Source organism: Candoia aspera, chromosome 13 (assembly GCF_035149785.1).
Source record: "Candoia aspera isolate rCanAsp1 chromosome 13, rCanAsp1.hap2, whole genome shotgun sequence".
Classification (NCBI taxonomy): Eukaryota; Metazoa; Chordata; class Lepidosauria; order Squamata; family Boidae; genus Candoia; species Candoia aspera.
This window is the reverse complement of record NC_086165.1, coordinates 12,634,050-12,657,118: the sequence shown is the minus strand read 5'-3', so window position 1 is coordinate 12,657,118 and position 23,069 is coordinate 12,634,050. Positions and strand designations below refer to the sequence as shown.

The following is a 23,069-nucleotide window of genomic DNA, read 5'->3' as shown; positions in this document are numbered from 1 at the left end:
GAAATTGGGAAAGGCCCTTAGAGGGCAACAGAAATACAGAAAACTCACTCTTTGCTGCCACCAAGTGGTGGTGTGGATTTTTGCCCCTAGATATGGTAACCTTGGTCAACTGAGTAATAACAATCTATCTTCAAGTCCTGGAGAAAAAATAGGATATAAATTGATGCACAATTTGTTTATGTGTGATGTTGTCTTATTTAATAGATTAATACCCCAACTTTCCTTTACTCAAGGATTATTATTATTATTATTATTATTATTATTATTATTATATTTTATCCTGCCTTTCATATATTTGGGGCAACCCACCTAATACTCCTGCGTCCTATTTTTCGCACAACAACCCTATGATGTAGAGAGTGGCAAGCCCAAAGTCACCCCCTGATCTGCCATACCTGAGAATGGACTTGATCCCTCCCGAGTCCTAGTCCAACCCTTCACTGCTATCCCACGCTGGCTCTCTCTTTTAACCCATTTTTTGTGTTTGCACAATACATTGAATCCTGCAGTAACCAAATATGCTGGGTTGACACAACACACTAAACCCAGACCAACGTCCCCCCCAAAGCAAGGTTAAAACTAGTCAAGCTTATCAGATTCTGCATATTCATTTGACCTGGTCAAATGAACGCAGGCAGGCGAACTTGGCCTTTAAGTTTTAAAATCAAAGCAAGGCTGCCTGTCGCCCAATCAGAGCCTCGCGTTCCCGAGCTCTCGACCAATGACGAAGAAACAGGAAGTGAAGTTAAGGGAGGGGGAAAACATAGAGCCAGGAAATCGAACGACCCATCATCTAGTTGCAGAAGCAGTAACCTCAAAGTCCCGGCGTTCACGCTCTACACCAGTGTTTTTCAAACTTGGCCACTTTAAGATGTGTGGACCTCAACTCTCTTAGCCCATGTTTTGTGTTTGCACAATACAATAAATCATACATTAACCAAATATGCTGAGTGGACACAACGCGCTAAATCACAAACCAACGTCCCCACAAATTGTGCAAGGCTAGCTGGAGAATTCTGGGAGTTAAAATCCACACGTCTTAAAGTTGCCCAAGTTGAGAAACACTGAAGTTTTTGCTCTCAAGTCTCCTTACGTGGAGAGGCCACGGGGCCTTTAAGAGAAAAACGGGCGTCGGGTTCGTTCTTCCGCCTGCGAAGGCGCCTGCGTCAATAGCTGCAGCCAATCAGAAGAGCAGGAGGAGGAGGCCGCCTCTGAGGTCAGAGAGGGGCGGAGCTTGTGGAACACGCCGAGCCAATGGGGAGGGCGCCAGGCTTACCCTCCAAGCCAATGGGAAAGCAGAGAGCGAAGCTCGCCAGCAGTTGGATGGATTGGGGTGATCCCGGGTATAATGGCGACGGTTCGAGGGGCTCCGTCTGGGTAGCGGGTTCGCGCTGGCTCCCTCTCTCCGTGGGTGGGTGGCCCGGGAAGCGTCAGGGAGTGGGAGAAACCCCTGGTGTTAGGAGTTCGTTTGAATAGCAGTTAACCCTCTCCTCTGCTCTTAAGCTCTTGAGAGCCGTTTAGTCTCCTATAGTCTTGGGACAACCGGGGGCGGGGGGCAGGAAGGTAGTCATCAAGGTAGAGGGGGAGTAGTTACCAGATCAACCGGGGGGGGGGCAGGAAGGTAGTCATCAAGGTAGAGGGGGAGTAGTTACCAGATCAACCGGGGGGGGGGGCAGGAAGGTAGTCATCAAGGTAGAGGGGGAGTAGTTACCAGATCAACCGGGGGGGGGGCGGACAGGAAGGTAGTCATCAAGGTGGGGGGGGTACTTACTAGGGCAACGGGGGGAGCAGGAGAGTAGTTATCAAAGCTGGGGGGGAATCCCCAGGGCAACTGGGGGCAGAGCAAGGGGTAATCTCCACAGTAGTCATTACAGATTAAGACCCCATTTGCAAAGGGGTCCAGTGGATAGAGTAAAGGGGGTTGCCTTTTTGCCAATGGGGACAGGGCAACACTTTTCTTTGAGAAGGGCATGCTTTGGAGGTGGACGGCGCTGCCGCCTGCCTGTGAATTCCAGCGGAGGCCCAAGTTTCTCTCGCTTTGCAAGCCCTGCTGTAAGCATGTTTGTTTGGAAGGACAGCCCCAGTCATATCCCGGGGACACACTTTTCATCTTTAGCGTATTCAGGATTGACATTAAGATGCTAAAATAAGGGGCTCCTCCTCAAAGTCTCAGTTCACGTGTATGCCCTCCCCTCGCGCTTCTGAGCATCTGGAATATAAGTGGCGGAAGCATCATGGCCTGCTCCCACAATGTGGTTTTCCTCTTGGACACGGCTGACTCCACAGAGATGGTTCATCTTCGTCTGGGCACCTTGAGGATCCTGAACTACTTGGGTTGCAAGTTTGGCCTAGCTAAGGTCCGATGGGATTTCAAGTTCTTTGACTCTGTAGGCATCCGTGGCCGGGCTTCACGAGTAGGCAGTTTCCGGGAGCTTGGGTCCCGCAGTTGGGAAGACTTTGAGGAGGAGCTGGAGGCCAGGCTTGGGAACCGACTCTGCACTCCATGCTCGCCTGGCCCAGCACCACGAGCCGCCGTGACTCGGAACATCCTGAAAGAAACCCTGCTTGACTATCAATGGGACCGCCCCGAAATAGCCTCTCCTACGAAACCAGTGCTGAGGAGCCAGAGAAACAAGCTACCTGTGACTGTGGACAACCCTCCAGTGCATGCCAGTCACGAAGGCTTTGCTAATGCCATTTTCATCTTATCTCCCTGCCCTCATTCCCAGAGGGAACTATGGCAATTTATTTCTGGACATTACGCTCATTTACCAGAGAAACTGCCTCCTTCTCATGACCTGGCGGAAAAATTCATCCCTAAAGGGATTCAGGAAATGATGGCTAATCAGAAGGTCACTCTATATTGGATGGACACCACTGAACGGTCCCAGGTAAAAATCTCAGATTATTGTTCTGTATGTTATGTTGCTGCATTTGTTTTCTTTCCTTCAAAAATCATACTGTATGTACTTCGGTTATTGTTTTATTTCTACAACTCTGAGATAAGAGACTAAGGTAGAGCAGTGGTTCCAAGTTCATCTGGGCGTTACAGCTGATTGATTACATTCAGAACTTTTTGATTTTAAGGCTTCAACTTCATCTTACTATTCTCTGGTTTTTCTCAATCACCTACATTGAGACTGGCTATAGGTGTGTCTGATCCTGACGTTTTCAGGCATGCTGATCACCCATTCACAAAGTGTGCCAAATGCTGTATATCTACAGCTCTTCTTTCTACCCAAATGAACAGAAAAGACTGTAAGTCCAGAATCATGTATAAATACTCGTGCCCAGTCTTTGTCAATGTTGTTACCCTGGAGGAAGCCTTGAAATATTTGCGGGTCTTGGGGAACCCCTGCATAAAAATGGCAAAAAATGGAAAAACTTCACAATACAATTCACTTCTAACCCACACAACCCACCTTTTACAACAACAGCAAAGAGGCAGGCCGGCAGCTGAGTCGCAGCGCATGAAAATTCCCACTTGCAAGCACTGGCACAACCTCTCACAGAATCCCTAGCGACCTCTTGTGGAACCCTTGGGTTCCGTGAAACTCCAGTTGGGAAAGGCTGTGTGTGCCTATGTGACGGGTCTGTATGTTCACATAGACCACAGTTGCTGGTTTGCCAACTGCTGGCTTACAAGGTAACCTCCAAAGATTAGGATGATGACGTAATAGTCTATATAAAAGAAAAGACTGGGAACCACTGAACTAGATTCATGTTTGTTGGGAGTTTGTACCATTGCTTGGATGCCATTGTAGAAACGGAGCTGTCTCTTTTGCAAAACTGTAATATTACTGGGGAACACGAAGAAGATCCTCTGTCACTGAATAGAAGTCTCCAGCAGGCTCATGTAGGACATGATGATGATTGGGATGCTGAGTTCATGTAACACGCAGTGCTCAAATAAATAAAGCAAATTGCAGCTTAACTTGATGGTCTGATTCAGACAACACACTAAGTCAGTGGATAAATTACCACAACACACTGAACCACAAACTGTGCAACCCAATTTTAACCTAGTCTTGTATGTGCTGTTCCAACCATTATGTGATTAGCTTTAATCCGGTCATCTTTAATTTGTCTCATTTCAGCTCCTTGAATCCCCAGATCACATTGGCTACTGTATGATGCTTGAAGTGATGTGCATCTTGGGAGGCACCATTCTGCCACCTGAGGTCCTAATTCAGTATTTAGACCATCAGAAAAAAAGGACCATCCCAGCTTCCCCTGTGGAGTGTTCATCTTCCGAGCCATCTTTCACCCCGTGGACTAAAATACTGCCTTTCGATTCATCTTTAAACTGCTTGTTTTCCTTGCCTCCTTCTTTACAAGTATCCTTCCCAAATCTGGATGGAGTCCTGCTGCTCAAGGTTGATGGTAATGAAAATAATATTTATGGTTCGTGAGCAGCTGCGGTGAAAAAGAGGGCTTATTCTATTACATAGTTGTGCTTTAAGCAGATAAAACAAAACCCCTGTTATAAGGCATTCAGGGTAATAGTATCATGCTAGCATTTGTTTCAGCTTTTATTCATTACTACATACAGAAATTACAGAAAGGAAGTTTGTTTGCTTGGTAAACAAAGTACCCTTCTGATCTTTAAAATTGGACAGGAAGAGAAGAAGCCTGGAGCTGTGCTGTGGTGCTGCAGCCTCTAACTTTGAACCAGAGGCACTTCGAAGGTACCGTCAATATACGCCTTAAATGCACTATGACAGACTGGAGGGCAGCGCATGTTAGAAATCTTCATACAGAGAGCTGGGCACTCCAGAGTAAGCCACTGGAACCTTCAGCACAAGAGATTTCTTTGTTCCAGCAGTTTGTAAAATACATTCTGGCCCAAGGACTTCATATGGTAAGTCTCCCTTTTTGTTCTGCAAAACAAATCTTCTCTAATTATAAAAAGTTAATAAGTACAGTAATATCGATTATGTTCCACTGATAACCACCATATTTGGCAGTTGCTCAGAGGAATGTAGATCGGTTTTCCAGAAGTTTGCTTACTATAAGTAAACTTGCACTTTGCGTAGATTCAGCGTGGTGCAACATCAGACAGTTCACCATTATTCTTGAGATCAGGGGTTACGCGAGTGCCTGAAAGATTTAGATGCAGCTCCCAGATCTCCAAAGGTAATTTTTAAGAAGAGAGAAGGAAACAATTGTGAAATATATGAGGGGAAAACATGTCACCTTTAGGGCTGTACAAAACAGCTTTGCTCCATGGAAGTTACAATATTTGCCTTGTTGAGGCTCAGCAGTAGCACAGTTCATCTCACAGAAGTTTGTTGTGTGCCTTCTGGGGCCTTGTCCACCAGTTCCATAGCTCTAGGGGACCCCGGAAGTGAAGTGAAGCAGCACAGCAGCTTGTCAGCTTCAAAGGATGCTTTGCTGAAAGGACTGTCAAAACAAAGTTCCTCCTTCAAAGTTTTGCATCAGCTGCATTAGTTTCTCAGGAAGGGTTTGTATACCCCCTAATTGTTTGCCTGTTCTTCTTCTGTTGGAAAGGTTGCTGAAGTGTCCTTTTCATCTGGAGCTGATTCTCCTTGTACTGGCATTTTCTCCCCCATCTCTGGCACCACTGCACTTCTTTCTCTGCTCTTTGCTGAGCAAGTGGCAGAAGCTGAGAGGTCCCTCCTTCAAACATCTGGGGCAGAGAACGTTTCCAAGGATGAGGACTTCTGTCTTCCAAAAATTGTGAGCGATGTGCTAAGTCAAGTTGTGGATGACTCAGACGAAGGCCACCAAGCAAGTCCTGGTAAGCTTGATCTTTTTTACTACTGTGGTTTTCAGATGTTTGAAGAAGCCCTCCAGTATTTGGTCTGAAAAGGAACCTTTAGCAACGTTCCAGGTATAGGCAGATTTTCTTGGCCAAGAACCTGTTTGGGGTTTTGAGAGCGTGTGGTGGATGGCTGCCATGGTGGGTGTGGCCAGTGACAAAACATCCATTTAGCAGAAGGCAAAATAGCCATAGGCTACCATTCCAATGGGACCTTTGGAGGGTTGAAATTCATAGTCACTGGGAGGGAGACTTAGGAAATCTGACACTGGGTAAACACCAGGAATGCATTGTAAATACCATCTGTAACTAACGTCACTATATATAGTAAAAAGCATAAAAAGCCTCCACGTTGTGACAGACCCCCAAATCCACAGCAACTCAGTATTGCTAGGATTGAGATGGAGCCTGTTTTCCCCTACACCCACTGATTTCCTAACCATTCAAGATTCCTAACCCCTTCTCAGGTTGGAGAAGACTATTATTTTATTATTTTATTATATATTATCATTATTATTATTATACATTCGATCGTGTCTGATTCTCGGAGACTGCCTGGACAAATCCCTGCCATTTTCTTGGCAAGGTTTTTTGGAAATGGTTTGCCATTGCCTCCTTTCTAGGACTGCGAGAAAGTGGCTGGCCCAAGGTCACCCAGCTGGCTTTGTGCCTAAGGCAGGACTAGAACTCACAGTCTCCCAGTTTCTAGTCTGGTGCCTTAACCACTACATCAAACTGGCTCTCAATTTTATTATAGGCTCACCCATAATATCTGAAAGTGCACCTTACTCATGCTTGCCTGAAATAAGTTCTGCTTAGACATGTATGATATTTGATGCAAGTGCTTTCATAACCGGGAAGGTCCAAGCCCCCTCTTTTTTTATTTGTTTTATGTTCCATCTATACATGTTTAACAGAGACTTTATGTCCAGAATGGGCCCAGCAGGAACTGTCCCGCACTCACAGCTGGAGCCCTGCGGTCCTTGAAGATTGGTACACTGTGTCAAACCTCTGTGGTGCAAGTTCACACTTGATGGAATCATTTAGGTAATTCCTCTTTTTTTGCTTGACCTTAAGAAGTGGTATAGTTTAGGGAAGAGCAGACCTAGATGCCAAATACTCCACAACTACTAGTCCTGCTACTAGTCGGGGGACGCGGTGGCGCTGCGGGTTAAACCGCTGAGCTGTCGATCGGAAGGTCGGCGGTTCGAAACCGCGCGGCGGGGTGAGCTCCCGTTGCTCGTCCCAGCTCCTGCACACCAAGCAGTTCGAAAACATGCAAATGTGAGTAGATTAATTGGTACCGCTTCGGCGGGAAGGTAACGGCGTTCCGTGAGTCATGCTGGCCACATGACCCAGAAGTGTCCTATGGACAACGCCGGCTCCAAGGCTTTGAAACGGAGATGAGCACCGCCCCCTAGAGTCGGACACGACTGGACTTTACGTCAAGGGAAACCTTTACCTTTACCTACTAGTCCTGCTAAAATGCAGTTCAATTAAAATAACTTTGCTTCCCATAGTCTCTTCCAAAGGGTAAGCATTTATGCTCAGCAAAGACCTAAATTAAAAGAAATGCACCGGGACATTCACTGAAAATGTTTTGAAAGTGCATATGCTCATCAGGAATGGTCCTGAAATCTTGTAGATTCATTTCTGAGCCGAACAATCCAGGGAGGAAGGAATATTTTTTTATGTAAAATTTTACTAAGTTTCAATAAGAGATAAAGTATAAAAAAACAGAAAGTTGAGAAGAAAAGACCAGAAAGAAAGCAAAATTAGGAGTGCAGAAAAGAAAAAAGGATAGAAAAAGAATAGCTTCCAACTTTCTTTGGTACAGATACAAATATAAGATACATTAACCTCTTACTCTAAAATTAATAGTACACAGTATTTCTATAATCATAAACAATTCTAATCATCAAGTCCCAAAATTAAAGTTTCATTTCTTTCAGTTTCAAGCAAAACGTCCAGGGGGAAGGAATCTTATTTTTTCTATCTATCTATCTATCTATCTATCTATCTATCTATCTATCTATCTATCTATCTATCATCTATCTATCTATCATCTATCTATCTATCTATCTATCTATCTATCTATCTATCTATCTATCTATCAAATTTGTCATTGCCCATCTCCTCCCACCAGAGGGACTGTTAATCAGAAATGCAAAATCCTGCCAGTTGTTGCAATGGGGAAGGGCCACAACTTCTTTGCTCTTATCCATTTTCCTTTTCCTTTTCTCCTGCACAGGATGCTGCAAGCAAGTTCTGCTAAAGAGGAAGAGGAGACCCCAAAATCAGAAATGGAGCTGATGCAGTCCCTAGCAGAATTTTACCAGAAAAAAATTTCTGAGCGTACAGTTTCATCTCACCCCCGAGACCAGAAAAAGAGATGTATGCATTTATATTTCTTCATAATCATGCAGATGAAAACACCAGAGAACAAATCTCCCTTACTTAAAGACCAAATCAACCCTGATAAATAGTTGTGCTTTGTATGATCTGATGCGCTGTTGATCTGTTGGACTCTCATGAACCAAATTCACATTCTGCTTCTGTTTTTCATTTGGCTAGGTGGAGTTCCCCGGACACCCATTAGGCAGAAAATGAAAACCATGCCTCGTTCTCTTCAGATGCTGAACGTTGCCATGCTGAATGTAAAAGCTCAAAAACATCAGCCAGAGGGAGACCTGCCAGCGAACAAAAAGCCGTGCCAAAGGCTACTATCCAGAAGATTGGATGATAAGGGGGAAGAAAAGGGGAGAAAAGGGAAAACCAAAATAGGTTTGTGCAGGAGGAGATCAGCTGCCTGTCACGTGTAGTGGGTGGAGGATGGTGAAAAGTCCAGTGTTTCAGAACAAAATTTGAACAAGAGGAGGGGGTAGAAGCTGGGTGTTTTCATACAGATTAGATTTAAGGGAGAATTGGCAAAATGAGATAGCTGAGTATGGATCCTTGAATTTTAAGAGATTTCTTAGTGTGTAAACTAGGTCAGTCCACATGGAGAGGTCTGGCTTGTTAATAATGGCAATGTGAAGGTCCATTGTTCTGAGTAGGAATGCATAAACATTTGGGAGAAAAAAACAACAAATGGGAGAAAATTATTTCCCCCAGCATTTTCCCTTTTTCCCCTATGTCTCCATATCACTAGGTTTTTATGATTCCCTCACTGTAAATTCACTGTGTTATAAAATGAGAAATTGCTGTATTGTTATTTTGGCGCAGAATAGCACAATATTTTGTGTGGCTGTGTGTGTTTCTACAGACGTCAGTACTGAAGACGAAATGCTTTCTTATATCTCTACAAACTACCAGAAGGCGATGATGGATGGAGAAAATTTGTTTGCATGTTCTCAGGATATGGTGACCGCTGTTAATACATTTGAGAAATCCAATGAGGTAGAGTGGCTGCTTAGATACACCTATCTTTGCCCTCCAGAAGTTTTTCACAGATTTTCAAGTTTTTATTGTACAGAGCACTGAAAGGGAAGCTAAAGAGAACAAGCTTCTATTTCTACATTACAGAAGTATAAATTGCTTGTCTATGTGATGAAATGGCCATGAGCAATCAAGGAAAAGTTTGTACTGTATTTTCTAATTTTCTTTGGGAAGGTGCTCTATCCTAAGTGTTTCTATTCTACTTATTAGGATAATGATCCTGCCATTGGGGGAGATGGGCGGTGATATAAATTTAATAAATAAAAATAAAGTAAGCTGGAAGCAATTTAAACAATTGTAAATAATTTTTATCTGTTTATTTTCAAACAAATGTCTACGGGCAATTGGTGGTAATGGTTCTGTGGGAAGGAGGAGTCCAGCTAATTGGGCTTCATGAATTATCTTTGCCTGCCTGCCTATACACACCCCTTAGGGAACATCCTGCAAAGCAGCTATTGGTCATGGCCCTAAGTAAGCTGGGCAAGTGAGTAGGCTTCTGTGACTGTTGTCACTTGCCTTCTTTCCTCTCCCTTCAGGATTCTTTCCACATTATATGCAGTTGGTTTACAGACTGCAAGAAAGCTGTGCCTGCTAGGATAAAAGATGAAACCTGCCAGTTCCAAAGGAAAATGGTGGCCAAAAAATGAAAACTTGTTTTTATTGCAGAAACAAAGCATAAATCTCCAATAAGCCTGATTGGATTAGAACAAGCCACCGTCCAGCAAGTCTTGACTTTGAAATAGTCATATGATGTTTCAGTACAACCCAACTGATATTAAAATATATTAAAACAGAGCAATAAAATTCTGTTCTTGCTTGAGAAGGGCATCTTGCTCATCATGCAGGGAACATCTTGTGTGGGTTTTCTTTTTCTGTTCAAATTCATCTGCCTCCATATAAATGAAGAAGAAAGGAAATTTCTTCTGTCTTAACTTGATTGCTCCTTAATATAAGACTAAGATTTAGCAGTGGCATATACATCTATTAAATGAGTATCTCTTTGATACTTCCCAACTGTTTTGTTTTTCTCATTTAATTAGACGGCCCCTTTGTATTTGTGCAGTTATTCCGATGAGCTGCTTCTGAGGTTGCCACTTGTACTCAGTGTGTATCCACAGTAACATCTTCCTCTCTGATGTTGTGTTCATAGGCAGCTTGTCTAGACAGGATCCAGACCAGTCTCCTGAAGACCACCAACACTCTTCGTCAACAACTTGCCACTGACCCTGATAAAGAAATCAGAATCAAGGAGTACGAGGCCTGATGTTTGCTTCTACAATAATTGACCCAGATAATTTTTCGATAAATGGGATTCCCCAGTGCATAAGTGGAGGGGTTTAGTTGAATACTTCCTGTGACGTTGTCCTTGATTTAAACTGACTCCCTTTACATTGTTCCAAAACTATTTAAATATACCCAGTATGTAATCAGTCTTGGGAAAATGTATTGTTTTACCACGCTTGTAGACTGCTTTTCCTCTAGAACACTTGACAGTAATAAAACTGATTGATGAGCAGTTGAAATGCCCTTCATCCAAAATGCTACTGTAACTGGTATTAATCGAGAACATTTGTACCCTTGGGCTGTGTGGGGAAAACGTTTTTCAGAGTAATTTCCCATGCACGTGCACATGCACACACACACAGACCATTTTTATTACTGCTTTGAACAGATAAGGAGAAAAGAGAAAGAAGGAATATCTCCCCTCAATATCCTTGTCTTCTCCTTTTTTTTTAAAGGTGCCAACTTCAAGTGTACTTGCGCCTGGAAATGTGCCTGCAATGTCCTTTTTTGCAAAACAGCACAGACAGAATGGAGCAGCTTGTGGAAGAGGTAGATAAAGAAGGGGGGTGTTAAACATCTCTTGAGTACTGGAAAGTGAGGCTTTGCCCTTTAGTTGCCCTGAATTGCAACTAGTGGCCCGAGTGTCATGGATTTTGGGACTCTACTCTCTTGCAGATGACGGAGTTACTTAGGATATTGTGCTTGACTAAAGACCCAGGATACCTCACCAGTTTTTTGGAAGAAGTTGTAGATATGTAAGTGCTCATGCTGAAAGATTTTTTTAATGAGAAAATCGGAACACAGCAGGAAAGATAACACCGATTCTATTATTCACAGTACTCAAGAATAGGAGTATGTTAAATGTTTTGAGCTCCACATTTTGCATATCAGTACTCATCAATAATCAAATCACAGAATTTGATTTTACATTTGGCCTTGTATTATTGCCGATAAGGTGGAAAGTCTGACTTACTAGCTTGGAATATTTCTTTTGATGAAACTGAGTGCAGCAGCCTTTTTGAAGTAGAATAAACTGGTAAGAACCGACTTCTTCTTCCGAAAACATCTTGCAGTACATTTAAGTACTTGCCTGGGGTAAATCACATTAAATTAATTTTGAGGTGTTTAAAATTTTATGTATGCTTTAGAATGACTGGCAAAGTATTGCTTAGATAAAAGTTTCAAAATATTACTTGTGAGACCTATGGTAATACCTTGCTTGACTTGGCAAGATTAAGATTTTCAGCAGCCCTCATATTTTAAAACAATGAGCCCTGGCTTTAAGTGTCTGTTACTGGGATTTACATCTTTGCTTCTATAGCACCATATTTCCTAAAGATTCATTTACCTTTGAGGATTAGTGATCTACTGAACATACAGCATTCTGCCATGAGTGCTGTAAAGGTGAAATGTAAATTGAAAGCAAAACTGTATTTCAGTGGTTGAGCTGAAGATCTAGTTGTAAGGAAAGAGTTCCCTCTGAGTTTAATCCTGAATGATGCAGTTGAGTAATTGGAGTGGTTCACATGGAGATAGCAAGGAGTATCTATTCAATTCTGTTTTTATGCAGACTGGCCAAATATTCCCATAATTAGCAAACCAACCTGTTTAGCACTTAAAACAGAAGTATTTAGAGAGAGTACATTTTTTGCAGTTCATTGACAAAGCAGAGTATAGAACCTGGTACACAAATTTTACCAAGATTAAAATCCGATGGTTGTTCTCCCAACAGATATATGGAATCTGTGCCTAAGACTCTTGGTGATTTGTACTACAGCCTGGGAACCGAGATTCCGCCTAAGTTAGCTTCTGTCCTTCCGGTGGACTTCTTCAGCGATGATTCCATAACTCAGGAGAGGCAAATGTCATCCCTTCCTGCTTCTGCTGCTTCTGTTCCACTTTCTAAAACAGGTTGTTTAGGCACTGAAGCAGATGAGCTGGAAGAACTGCGCACCCGATCTGCTAAGAAGCGGTAAATATATGTCAGAAAAAGGAATAAATAGTACTGAGTTTAATTTAGACTAAAATGTCAAAGCAGCCTTACTTGATCTATGCAAAACGTTAGTTCTGTTAACTTTTTTTCAGTGCTCCTTCTGCTTCTGGAATCTAATTTCCAAGTAGCCACAATATTGGCTTGTTACTGCATCAAAGACAGAATTGATACCATCCTTATCTAATGGGCTTATCATGGTATGGGAATATCTTGAAGTCATTAGTGTGTGAGAAACTCAAATCTAGTGCAGTGCTTCTTAACCTTGGCAACTTTAAGATGTGTGGACTTCAACTCCCAGAATTCCCCAGCCAGCATGGGGAATTAAGTTGGGAGTTGAAGCCCACACATCTTAAAGTTGCCAAGGTTGAGAAGCACTGGTCTAGTGCATATTAAAAACAGTCAAGCTTTCTTCATGGTGGGGAGGCAGAAGTCCTACATCCTAAAAATTAAGAATCCAAATGCTACAGATCTAAATGTTTCTGCTTCACTTGCTGAAAAGGTTGTCTTCTGGTTCCAGAAAGCATTCGTTAGCCAGACATCGAAGTATCACGGAAGTTTCACAGAACTTACGCCAAATAGAAATTCCCCAAGCGTCCAGGAACCGCAGGAGAAAGGTGAAAACTTCTGCTGGGGAACAAATGGCTTGCAAGATTAAAGGGACAGGATCGTGTGAGAGAATGCACACAGCTGTTAGGGAAGGCCCCTCTGTTCCATAAAGGGCAATCTTTTGGAAAGTGCGATAGCTTTTGTGCATGGAAGGGAGAGCCATAATTTGCTTTCTATAGAACTTGGAATGAAATAGCTCATTCACTGGCATTAGTTTTCCAGCGAAGCCTATAAAATGAGGTAATTTTGTAGTCTTTCTAATGCCATGTTCTAAATTTTCAGGACAGCTCTCGTGTGCCCCTTGATATCAAATTGGCACCCATTTCGAAGAAAACGGGAGTACAAGGTATGCCTTTTTTCTTTCCTAAGCAGGAAGTGAGGTGATTTTTCTCTCACATTACAGGGGGATAAAGATATTAGACTGAAACTTCATGTCCTAAAACAGCATCCGCTGAATGATTTATTTTTTTTTAATTACAGTCACTGACCAAAATTGCAAACAAAAATGCATTAAAAATAAAAAAGTAAAAAGAAAACAAGATCAAATATTACAATTGGTGGTGAGTTTATCAGTGGATAATCAAAGTCTGCCTAATTTTACAGGCAGTATAACAAAATTTAGCTACATTAAAGGAGATTGAATAATACAGATCTGATAACAACTGTACATAAAAAAGATCATAAAAAAGCATCTGCTCCCCCCCCCCCAAATTGCTGCTGTCTCTGCTTCTTCAGCATAACTTATTGGCTAAAGGGGAGAAATTCAGGCTGGTTGGAATGAGTTATTCACTTGCATAGCTGAATGGATTACTCTTTCACAGACATTCATTAAAACATCTAGCACGTGCTCTATTTTTACAAACCTCCTTTAATCCATTTTATCTTGAACACCCTTAATTCTACCCTGTGCCTCCATGTAAAACATCCACAAATTGTATCAGTTTCATCAGAACTGATCTGATGAACAGGAGTAGTTAGATGTTTGTCTTAAACATGTCTTACTGATGCTTTTCTTAAACATCTTACTGATGATTGGTTTTGTCTAGGACATGCTTGCAGATCAGCAAACCTCTTTTTTTTTTCTTTTGTTTTCAGAAGTGACAAAAGTGAGAAGAAACCTTTTCAATGAAGAAATGCTACCTCTGGGCAAAAGTTCCTTACCAAAGATTTCTCGGAGCCGGTCAGTTTCCATTTTAGAAGATCTAAAACATAAACCTGGCAGGTCTAACGAAGACATTAAAGGTAAGGGAATAATGGATTGAATGCTAAAATGCTTGAATGAGTGCCTTGCCAATTGGCACAAGTCTCCCCTGTTCCATAAATGACTTTTATTTACGATTACATTTGCTGCTTTCTAAGCATCCATTTAAGAGTTCAGCATCTCTGCTATCTGAAACAAAGCACTTAAACGAAATGTACATAACACGAGGCCCTAAGGTTCAGAAACACTCCCAAGAACCATCCCAAAAATTGCCAGCTAACTAGTTTTTTTCTGATAGGCAAGGATCATCATTAAATACCTGTTAACTGGATTTGACAGAGAGCCAGTTTGTTCTAGTGGTTAAGGCACCAGGCTATAAACCAGGAGACAGTGAGTTCTAGTCCTGCCTTAGGCACAAAGCCAGCTGGGTGACCTTGGGCCAGTCCCTCTCTCTCAGTCCTAGGAAGGAGGCAATGGCAATCCACTTCTGAAAAACCTTGCCAAGAAAACTGCGGGGACTTGTCAAGGCAGTCTCTGAGAATCAGACACGATTGAACAGATTAAAAAAAAACTTGGATTTACTTAATGAAATTAGACTAGTTCTATCCCAGCATGCCACTTTACTGTGGCCTCTGTTACTTTTTGTGCTCAAAAAGGTTGGGTGTTCTAAGCATAAACTGTAGCAACAGGCTCTGCAATGGAATGCAGTTGTCAGAGCTAGGAAGTAAATGAGTGTAGGGTCCAGATTAGAAAATTGGAATTTTTCTGGAAAGGAACATGAGGTCTTAACCAAACTGAGGTGAGTTGATGTTGGTGGTCCAGTTGTATTAAGAGGAAAATGATGCTAGATTTCCAAGAAGGAGCTTGAATGTCATGGTGGATATAGAACATAGTCATAATGGTTGCAGGCAGGGAAGTATTTGGGGTGCGGGGGAATTCTTGCCATCTCAGGCAAGATGTTTATAGACAGAGGGCAGTGACATGCCCACCATTCTGTAGAGAAGTGTTTCTCAACCGTGGCAACTTTAAACATGTGGACTTCAACTCGCAGAATTCCCCAGCCAGCATGGAGAATTCCCCAGCCACCCAGCGATCCTGTCTCTCACCTTTCCTTTCACCACCCCCACGTAACAGCCGGGTGTATATGGAATTTCTTCTCACAGGACTATATTCCCTACCTCGGATAAAGCGGAGTTCATCCGCTACAGCTTATGCAGGGGGGAAATGTGATCCTGTTCAAGATGCAGCCATGTTTGTCGTGATAACGAGGGGGAGCAGAAGCTGCTTCGAATATAAATTTAATCCTTTAGCCCTTGCTTTCTAAACATGAAGCAAACAGCCATGCTTCATCTCCACCTGACTTGTTTTAATGTAGGCTTATTTCCTCATGCAACTTACTCTCTGTTTCAGCTCATCACAAGCTGTTGACCAAAAGGGTGGCCGAAACCCCCTTGCACAAGCAGATTTCCAAGAGGCTGCTGCACAGGCAGATTACAGGCCGGTGAGTGAAAGCATTGGATTCATTCAACAGCAGCAGACCAATCTTAGTTTGGAATAAAGTAGAAGTTTCTTACTTCCTTTCTTCACTTCTACCCCAGCTGCTGCTCCACTGAGTCTCAAACATTCTTTCATTCAAAGGTGTTCAGATCCTGGGTCTGATGTTGGCATTGTAGAAGAATCTCCTGAAAAAATCATAACCTGTAAGTACTGATCGACGAGCTCTTTCTTTGCATGTCAGAGCGACTCCAGAATTGAGAGGCACTGGTTAGACGAATGCAACTAAAATTATCTTCATAGCAGAGCAAGAAGGGGCAAGCATTCTTCATGAATCTTTAACCTTGGCCTGTTACAGATTACTTTAGCTCAGTGTTTGGCAGCTTGAAGATGTGTGGACTTCAACTCCCAGAATTCCCCAGCCAGCAAGCTGCTTTAGCTTATATGCAGGATGCTGTCTGAACCACCACAGGAATTTGAGAAATGACTAAATTCTGGCTCGGGGCACAGAGCCATGCAGCAGGTGCAGCATTGTTATTTCAGCCGCTTTCATCCTTTGCAGAGTTGCAGACGCAGGATTGGAGTCACAGATGAGCTGGGGATTCAGCCTTTCCCCGCTGGTACAAAGTGGCTCCAATTTCACCTAGGTGTGGTGTGTGTGTGTGTGTGTGTGAGAGACAGAGAGAGAGAAGCAAGCATCTCTCTAAAGGACACTGGGCTATGCTAACCACAGCACTTTATAGTTGAATGTCCAAGCTTAGTGTTATGTCTGTCTCTGAGTGCTGGTGTCTAGAAAACTTACTTGCTAGAGACAGAGATCAGCAGCTCCCCATCCTGCCAATTTATGCTTCTAAAAGTGATTGTATCTAAAGAATCCTTCATGGACCTTCAAGAGCTGTTTGTTTGGATGAGTGGGGCTTCCAGTCCTTAGTATTTCCTTCTAAGGGTGATATAGTCCATATCAAGCATTAGCGCTCCTTGATTCTCTCCCCCTTTGTTCTGTCTTCCTGAAAGATGGTTTAAGAAGAAGCCCACGGATCAAGCAATTGATGCAGGATAAATTTCTCTCCAACTCCTTCCACTCTCTAGAGCCAAATAAGAAGAACACAGCACCAGTCCATTCTGCACATCTGGAAGAGCAAGGTGAGCAAGAAGATCTAATGGGGATGCAAGCAAGGGAGAGACTGAGGTTTCCTGACATGTATCTATATCTGTGTTTGGTCAGTTCTTGTGATGGAATGTGAGGGTGACCTTGGAGAACAGAGAGAAGAAATGCTGCCTAGGGAATGATCAGATAAAAGAAAAGGAAGTTCACGAGAGGGTAACCGTCTGAAGAAGAAACTTAGGAAAGACCCGCCCGGACCACTCAAGCAATATATAGGGAGGGCGGGAGATTTTTACTTTCAGACTTGCAAGATTCTGTTAATGTAGCCTTATGTAAGAATTTGACACAGGTAACCCCAATAATGGTCTGACTCATGCAAAAGTTAAAATGCAGATTTCAGATTTATTGAGAATGTGTACAGAACAAGGCAAAAAGCCACGACTAAAGATTCCTGCCTAAACTACCTAATTAAAAGCAAGCAGACAAGCAAGCGCCCCCTCCATTCCTCCCCCCTTAGCTCCAACAGTCCTGCATGCCTAGCACAGATGTCTTTGGTTCGTGCGACCTTGACTCTCATCATTAGTCCAAACAGCATTCTTTCACACTCCTTTCTGGATCCCCCTTCCTTCTGGTGCCTGACACGTGTTGGCTCATCACAGCAGATGAGCACGGTCAAACGATTCATCAGTCCTTTGTGGATTCTGACACCTTACAGCAAAGTAGAATTAGTTCATCTAGTCGTGTTTCCTGTCTAGTTTATCTGGAAGGGCTGACAGTTCTCTACAGCTTAGAATTGGTTTGTTTTTGATTGCTAATTTTAATTGTACCAAAGCCTTCTCTATAGTCTAATGCAAAGTAGACAACCTCCAACCTTCCAGATATTACTTCACTAAAGTTCTCAGCATCCCTCACCATTGGCTAGGCTGGTTAAATGATGCTGAGAGGTGTAGTTCAGTAGTATTTGGAGGGCCATGGGTTTTGCATTCTGATTCATCATGAAAAATGGCAATCACAGGTAGCCCTACGAACTTAGTTGCTTAAGCCTGTCTGAACCGTTGGATTTTTATTCACAGGTCTGGCTTCACCTCCTGTAAAAGCCACCCAATCACCTAAGAGCATTCTCTTTGGAGAAGTTTTTGATGGATTTGGTTTGGGGAGGATGGGCTCTCCCCGAACGAGAAGACAACAACTCACCTTTGATGAACCTGTTCCTCAGGTACAGTTACCAGCTTCCTATTTTTCCTCAATACTTGTTTTTCCAGTTTCCTTGCTCTTTTTAAAAGCACTTGCTTCTAGATTTTAGTTTAACATTTACAAGGTACCTGCTTGGCATTTGTACAGTTAAAAATGACCTGAAGCTACTGACACGTAATATATTCCTCATTATATATTTATTTTAAAAATTGTAAGAGTTCGATGACATAAAATTGAGATTCCTTTGCTATTAGTAGAAGAAGATACATACCATTTTTTTAAAGACAGTTTTTAAACAGTGGATGAGCTCTAGCTATTTTACAAAAAGATTATTACGTTCTCCAATTCTTTGTTTTCCCATTTCTTGTATTGGGCATGCTAATCTTCACACTTAAAAAGGGCATAGCTTATTCCATTCTTCTCTCTGTATCCCAAAGCAGTGATCTTTTTGCACGCTTCTTCCGCAGGCACCAGGGGAAAGTTATTCTCAGTCTTCCCAGAAGCTCTTAAATCCCAGTGGCAACACGCTGAGAAGATCTCCTCGGATTCAAGGAAAGGCACAACAGTCTCCCCAGAAAACGCCAGCCCTTAAAAGCTCTGTGGCAAAATGTTTGGGAAATCTTTTCTCGCCTTCCAGACAGAAGAGCAAGTCCTTGCCTAAATCCACTGGAAATAAAGAATCCTGTCTGCCCCGGATAGCAGAGAGGAAAGACGGGTATCCTTCCCCATCCAAGGCAGCAGAACTGCAAACTCCAAAAGAGCAACCACTGTCTGAGATGCTGGACGATGTATTTGCTTTGCCTGCCGATGGTCCCAGTTCCCCAATTGTTCTCTCAGCTCCTCCATCCCCGTTCAGCGTTCAGAGGAAGTCATGCTCAGAACTGCAGTCCCCAAGGCGTTCCTTGAGAATTGCCCAGAAATTAGCACCCACAGCTTTGGCTGAGAACCGGACTTTCAAGATAAGAAGAAATACGTGTCCGGAGCCAATCTTTCCCATGGAGTTGAACTCTCTGCTGTCAGATGCATCATCCACAACCTTCAAAGACACTTATCTAGAACTGGGTTTGACTCCAAGTGTTAGGACTCTTACTGAGACCTCTTCAGAGATTCATTCTGCTTTCCAGTCTGATGGCAGCTCTCCATCTTGTAATGGCCCTGCAAAAGCTGTGAGCCCTTGTACACTCTCTCCAACTGGGGAAAAGCTGGGAAGAATGTCTTGTACTCCCCAAGAAACTCAGAGTGTCAGAAAGGCCTCCCCAATAAAAGCCCTCAGCTCCCCTCCTTGCTTGCCTGAAGAGGGGCATCCCTGTATGGACAGCAGGAGCCTTTTTTCTGAAACCAGCCCATTTTTTAAGCCTGGCAATACAGAGGACACATCCTTGGATCAGAGATCTGAGCAGACAACTAAAATAACAAGTCCAAGTAAGAGGAAGGGTTTAGAGAGAGGGCTGTCCCCTGCGTTCTCCTCCAGTAATCCCATACGCATTGCCCATGCCATAGTAATGTGCAAACAACTAGATGTGTCCCCTCTTCTCAACAAGTCTCTTTCAGATACTTCTCATGTAGAACAGGGTCCCAAGATGTCACAAAGTAGCATTTCTTCAGTAGAGAAAGCTGTAGGCTTGCAACCTCTGCTCTTCTCAAGTCCTCCCAGACATGATCTGGCCTCCCTGCTTGCAATCCCAAAGTCAGGTTCTTGTGCCTATGCATTGCGTCGCACCCCTGACAGAAGGCAACGGGAAGCTGCAGCCCGACTTGAGAAGGCTGAAAAGATGGTGATATCTGATACTGCTGGGGCAACAGCTACTCCACTGACCTACGAGGTTGAACTTGAAATGCAGGCTTCTGGTCTGCCAAAGCTCCGCATCAAAAAGGTTGCTTCTGAGGCAGGTGGGGAACAGCAGCCTCTTGTTATATCTGAAAAACTCAAGAGGGAGGAAAATGATCGTACTATGGGAGATCTTTCAGTGGCCTGGTGTAGTAGGCACTCAGAGAAATTGGAGCCAGTGTCCATCTCACCATCTTGTGTTCGTTCTGCCCATAATACCCCTGGGAAGTTTGGAATTGGTGGGCAGACATATATATGCCAGTCGTACTCACCAACTCTCTGTACCTCATCTACAACTTCCCCATCCCAGGGCAGCATTGGTATCCCTTGGACTCCATCTCCAAAACATAAAGGGAAGATTACCCCTGAAGCTATCAAAGATTGGCCACGAAGGAAAAGGGCTGCTGTTGGCTGCAACAGAAGCGAAAGGCCAGCAGAAGCTGCTGGAGAAGAGCCAGCCCTGTGTACTGGGGGCAGGGAAGCATTAGAACTCTCCAGTAGCAGAAAAGCTCAGCACTTGGGAGAACCAGAACTTGAAGGAATATATAAGCTTCAAGATCAGTCACTTGGCAGTGATACAGAGGACAATAAGGATGAGAACATTTGCAGAAACACTCTGGGGCTGGAGTCTAGAAAAAGGGCTTTGGAGCAAACATCACTAGAAGAGGAGACCAGCCAAGAACTGAAAAGGCCGTGCCTAATAAAAGAGAACCCTGGAGCAGCTTTCTACTCAACCAAGCTGCTGAGCGTGGGAGAACAGACAGTATCCTCAAAGTCAGTGATCGTGGAGGACATCTTCAGCTTCTCAGGTACTTTTGGGCTGATTATTCCTACTACTGTCCTTTCAAAGCAGGTATTAAATAAATTATTCCCATCTCCCAGACCCTTCCATATAATCCTAGATTTAGAAAGGGTACACCCATGGTTGTAGGAATCCAAATTAAAGCACTCCAAGCAGGTGGCTGTTCAGACTCTGTTACATATTCAGTGAAAGGGAGCTCACCACCTATCTCAGTCATTGGTTCATTTCTTCTATGGTATGTTGATGCCATGAGAAGGGCACTGAACCTGGATCTTGATCTTTCATTCCAGTGAGCTGCCAGGAAAAACCTACACAACTGTTGATATCTTGCTTTATTGTCTACTTACAGCCAACATGCTCGATGAAAGCCATTTTATTTTCCTCCAATGCTAGATGCAATTTCTTAAATTACTTTTAATCCTCCTGTTTTCCCAGCTCCAGATATGACTCCACCCAAATCTTCAGGAAAAGGGGTGATCTCTGCTAATGGTCTTTGGGCACTGGAACGGTCCCCACTGCTCTATAAAGGCCGTCCTGCATCCCTGAGGAAGTGCCCAAAAGGTACACAAGTTTGCATTTTAAACAATTGGTGTAATGCCAGGGAGAAGCCCCAGAGGAACAACATTTAAATGGAGCTAAATTTCTTGCATGTACTATTGTGAAGGTGCAAGTTCCTGATGTCTTCCAAAGCATCTGAGACTTGCTTACTTGAAATATTTGTACTTTCTTTTCAGCCGAGAAAGGGCATTTCAAGACCAGTAATGAGGAAGCCCCTGCTCTTATTGAGTGTGGTTTTAAAAACACGAGAAAAGAAAATGATGGGAAGTGAGAAGGGCAAAAAAGAAAATCCAGGTACTGGTTTTCAGTTACAATGATCTCGGAGAACATATCCATAGTGCATGAAGCCAGGTGGGGGCCAGGCTTGATTTTCTGAGCGGGAACCGTAGCTGAAACTGGCTTGTTTGAGGTTAACTTTCCTTAACCCTGCCTTTGAATGGTAACTGAACCCAGCAGATGGCACCATCTAGACAACCTGAGATGTTAAGCAGGATCAGTTCTGGTTAATATTGGGGTGGGGGACCATGTAGGAGTTCCAGGGCTGTAGGCAAGATTGGAAAGTAAAAACAAAAAAGTGACGGCAGACCCTTCTCCAACACTGCTAAGAGAACCACATGGATGTAGCTCCCAGTGAGGTTGACTTGAGATTGTCCTTAGCCATGGTTTACCCTAAGCGTGAAGGTGAAAGGTCCCCTGTGCAAGCACCGAGTCATGTCTGACCCTTTGGAAGGATGCCACTTTCATGACACTTTCTTGGCAGACTATAGAGCGGGGTGGTTTGCCATTGCCTTCCCCAGCCGTCACCTTCCCCAGCAAGCTGGGTACTCATTTGACCTCGGAAGGATGGAAGGCTGAGTCGACCTGAGCTGGCCACCTGAGGATCCAGCTTCCGCTGGGATCAAACTCGGGTCATGGGGAGAGTTTTGGTTGCAATACTGCCGCCTACCACTCTGTGCCACGAGGCTACTCAGAAATGTGTACATACTGTAATAATTAGCAGGAATGAAAGCAGAAGCTGCCAGTGGGGTGCCCCCTGCCTCCCTCCATTCCTCCCGCAGCAACCTTAGGAAAAAACTATTGCCAAATAAGAACTGATAGAGGGGAGGAACTGGATTCCTTCTCTTCTTCCGCTGCAACTGGATGCTAAACTGGATGGCAAACTGTTTTCATTTTTCTTTTGAAAAGAAATTCCCATAAGGAAGTTAGAAAGCCCTAGACGCCCTTCAAACGAATAGTGAGTTCCCCCATCTCTGTCCTTCACATTGTTCTGTTGGGATTTTTCACACATCTTTTCTCATATAGGGGAAGACTCAGATGCGTTTGGAGCTACAAACGAGGATGTCTCTCTTTTTCGCAGCACAGCTACCAGAAAGCGATCCATTACCAGGACCTACTCGCGGAAAAGGCCACTCTGCTGAAATGTGAAGGCAAATGGGAATATTTTTGAGCCAGATGTTCAACCTCTCTGGGACAAATTTTACAATTGAAAGCAGGACTCAGCCACCAAAAAGGCATTGCTTTGTGTGGCTGACAGTGATGCATTCGCTTCCAAGAACAGCAAAAGAGAATGCTGTGTTTTATGTAGGTTTTTAAAGTAAGGGCTATGCTGCTGTATGGCCCTTACAAGGTTTTAAGAGTCAGGAATGTCCTGAATGGAGAGCAGTGAAAGTAACCACTTTTAAATTGTTGTTTTTCAAAATAAATTAATTTGCCTGGAGAAACTGATTTTTCAAATGCTCATTAAAGGTTTAGCATGTCTTAGATTCATGCTTAAGTACTCCTCG

The 23,069-nt window shown here is 43.4% G+C and overlaps 1 protein-coding gene across 2 annotated transcripts; it reads left to right on the top strand.

The window, feature by feature from the left end:
- Positions 1 to 1,890: 1,890 nt before the first annotated feature.
- On the top strand, positions 1,891 to 23,006 carry TICRR (TOPBP1 interacting checkpoint and replication regulator). 2 transcript variants are annotated; one of them, XM_063313905.1, is made up of 22 exons: positions 1,891 to 2,891; positions 4,098 to 4,383; positions 4,620 to 4,861; positions 5,512 to 5,761; positions 6,700 to 6,829; positions 8,034 to 8,176; positions 8,357 to 8,566; positions 9,048 to 9,181; positions 10,371 to 10,471; positions 10,960 to 11,053; positions 11,180 to 11,259; positions 12,237 to 12,476; positions 13,015 to 13,111; positions 13,386 to 13,449; positions 14,199 to 14,345; positions 15,715 to 15,805; positions 15,943 to 16,004; positions 16,813 to 16,941; positions 17,977 to 18,119; positions 18,565 to 20,734; positions 21,163 to 21,288; positions 21,462 to 21,946. In XM_063313905.1, the coding sequence occupies exons 1-22, from the start codon at positions 2,235 to 2,237 to the stop codon at positions 21,554 to 21,556; spliced, it is 5,691 nt and encodes a 1,896-aa protein (XP_063169975.1). In that variant the 5' UTR covers positions 1,891 to 2,234; the 3' UTR covers positions 21,557 to 21,946. The 2 variants fall into 2 exon arrangements, with proteins under 2 accessions (XP_063169975.1, XP_063169974.1); XM_063313904.1 differs by lacking the exon at positions 21,462 to 21,946 and adding an exon at positions 22,588 to 23,006 and having other exon boundaries at positions 1,892 to 2,891; positions 21,169 to 21,288.
- The last annotated feature ends 63 nt before the right edge of the window (positions 23,007 to 23,069 follow it).

Bases quoted from the DNA above. Each gene is read 5' to 3' on its own strand.
- TICRR (XM_063313904.1), top strand. From the start codon at position 2,235: ATGGCCTGCTCCCACAATGTGGTTTTCCTCTTGGACACGGCTGACTCC. The intron at 16,942-17,976 runs GTGAGCAAGAAG...TTTTATTCACAG, and splicing joins TGCACATCTGGAAGAGCAAG to GTCTGGCTTCACCTCCTGTA. The intron at 20,735-21,168 runs GTACTTTTGGGC...TCCCAGCTCCAG, and splicing joins GGACATCTTCAGCTTCTCAG to ATATGACTCCACCCAAATCT.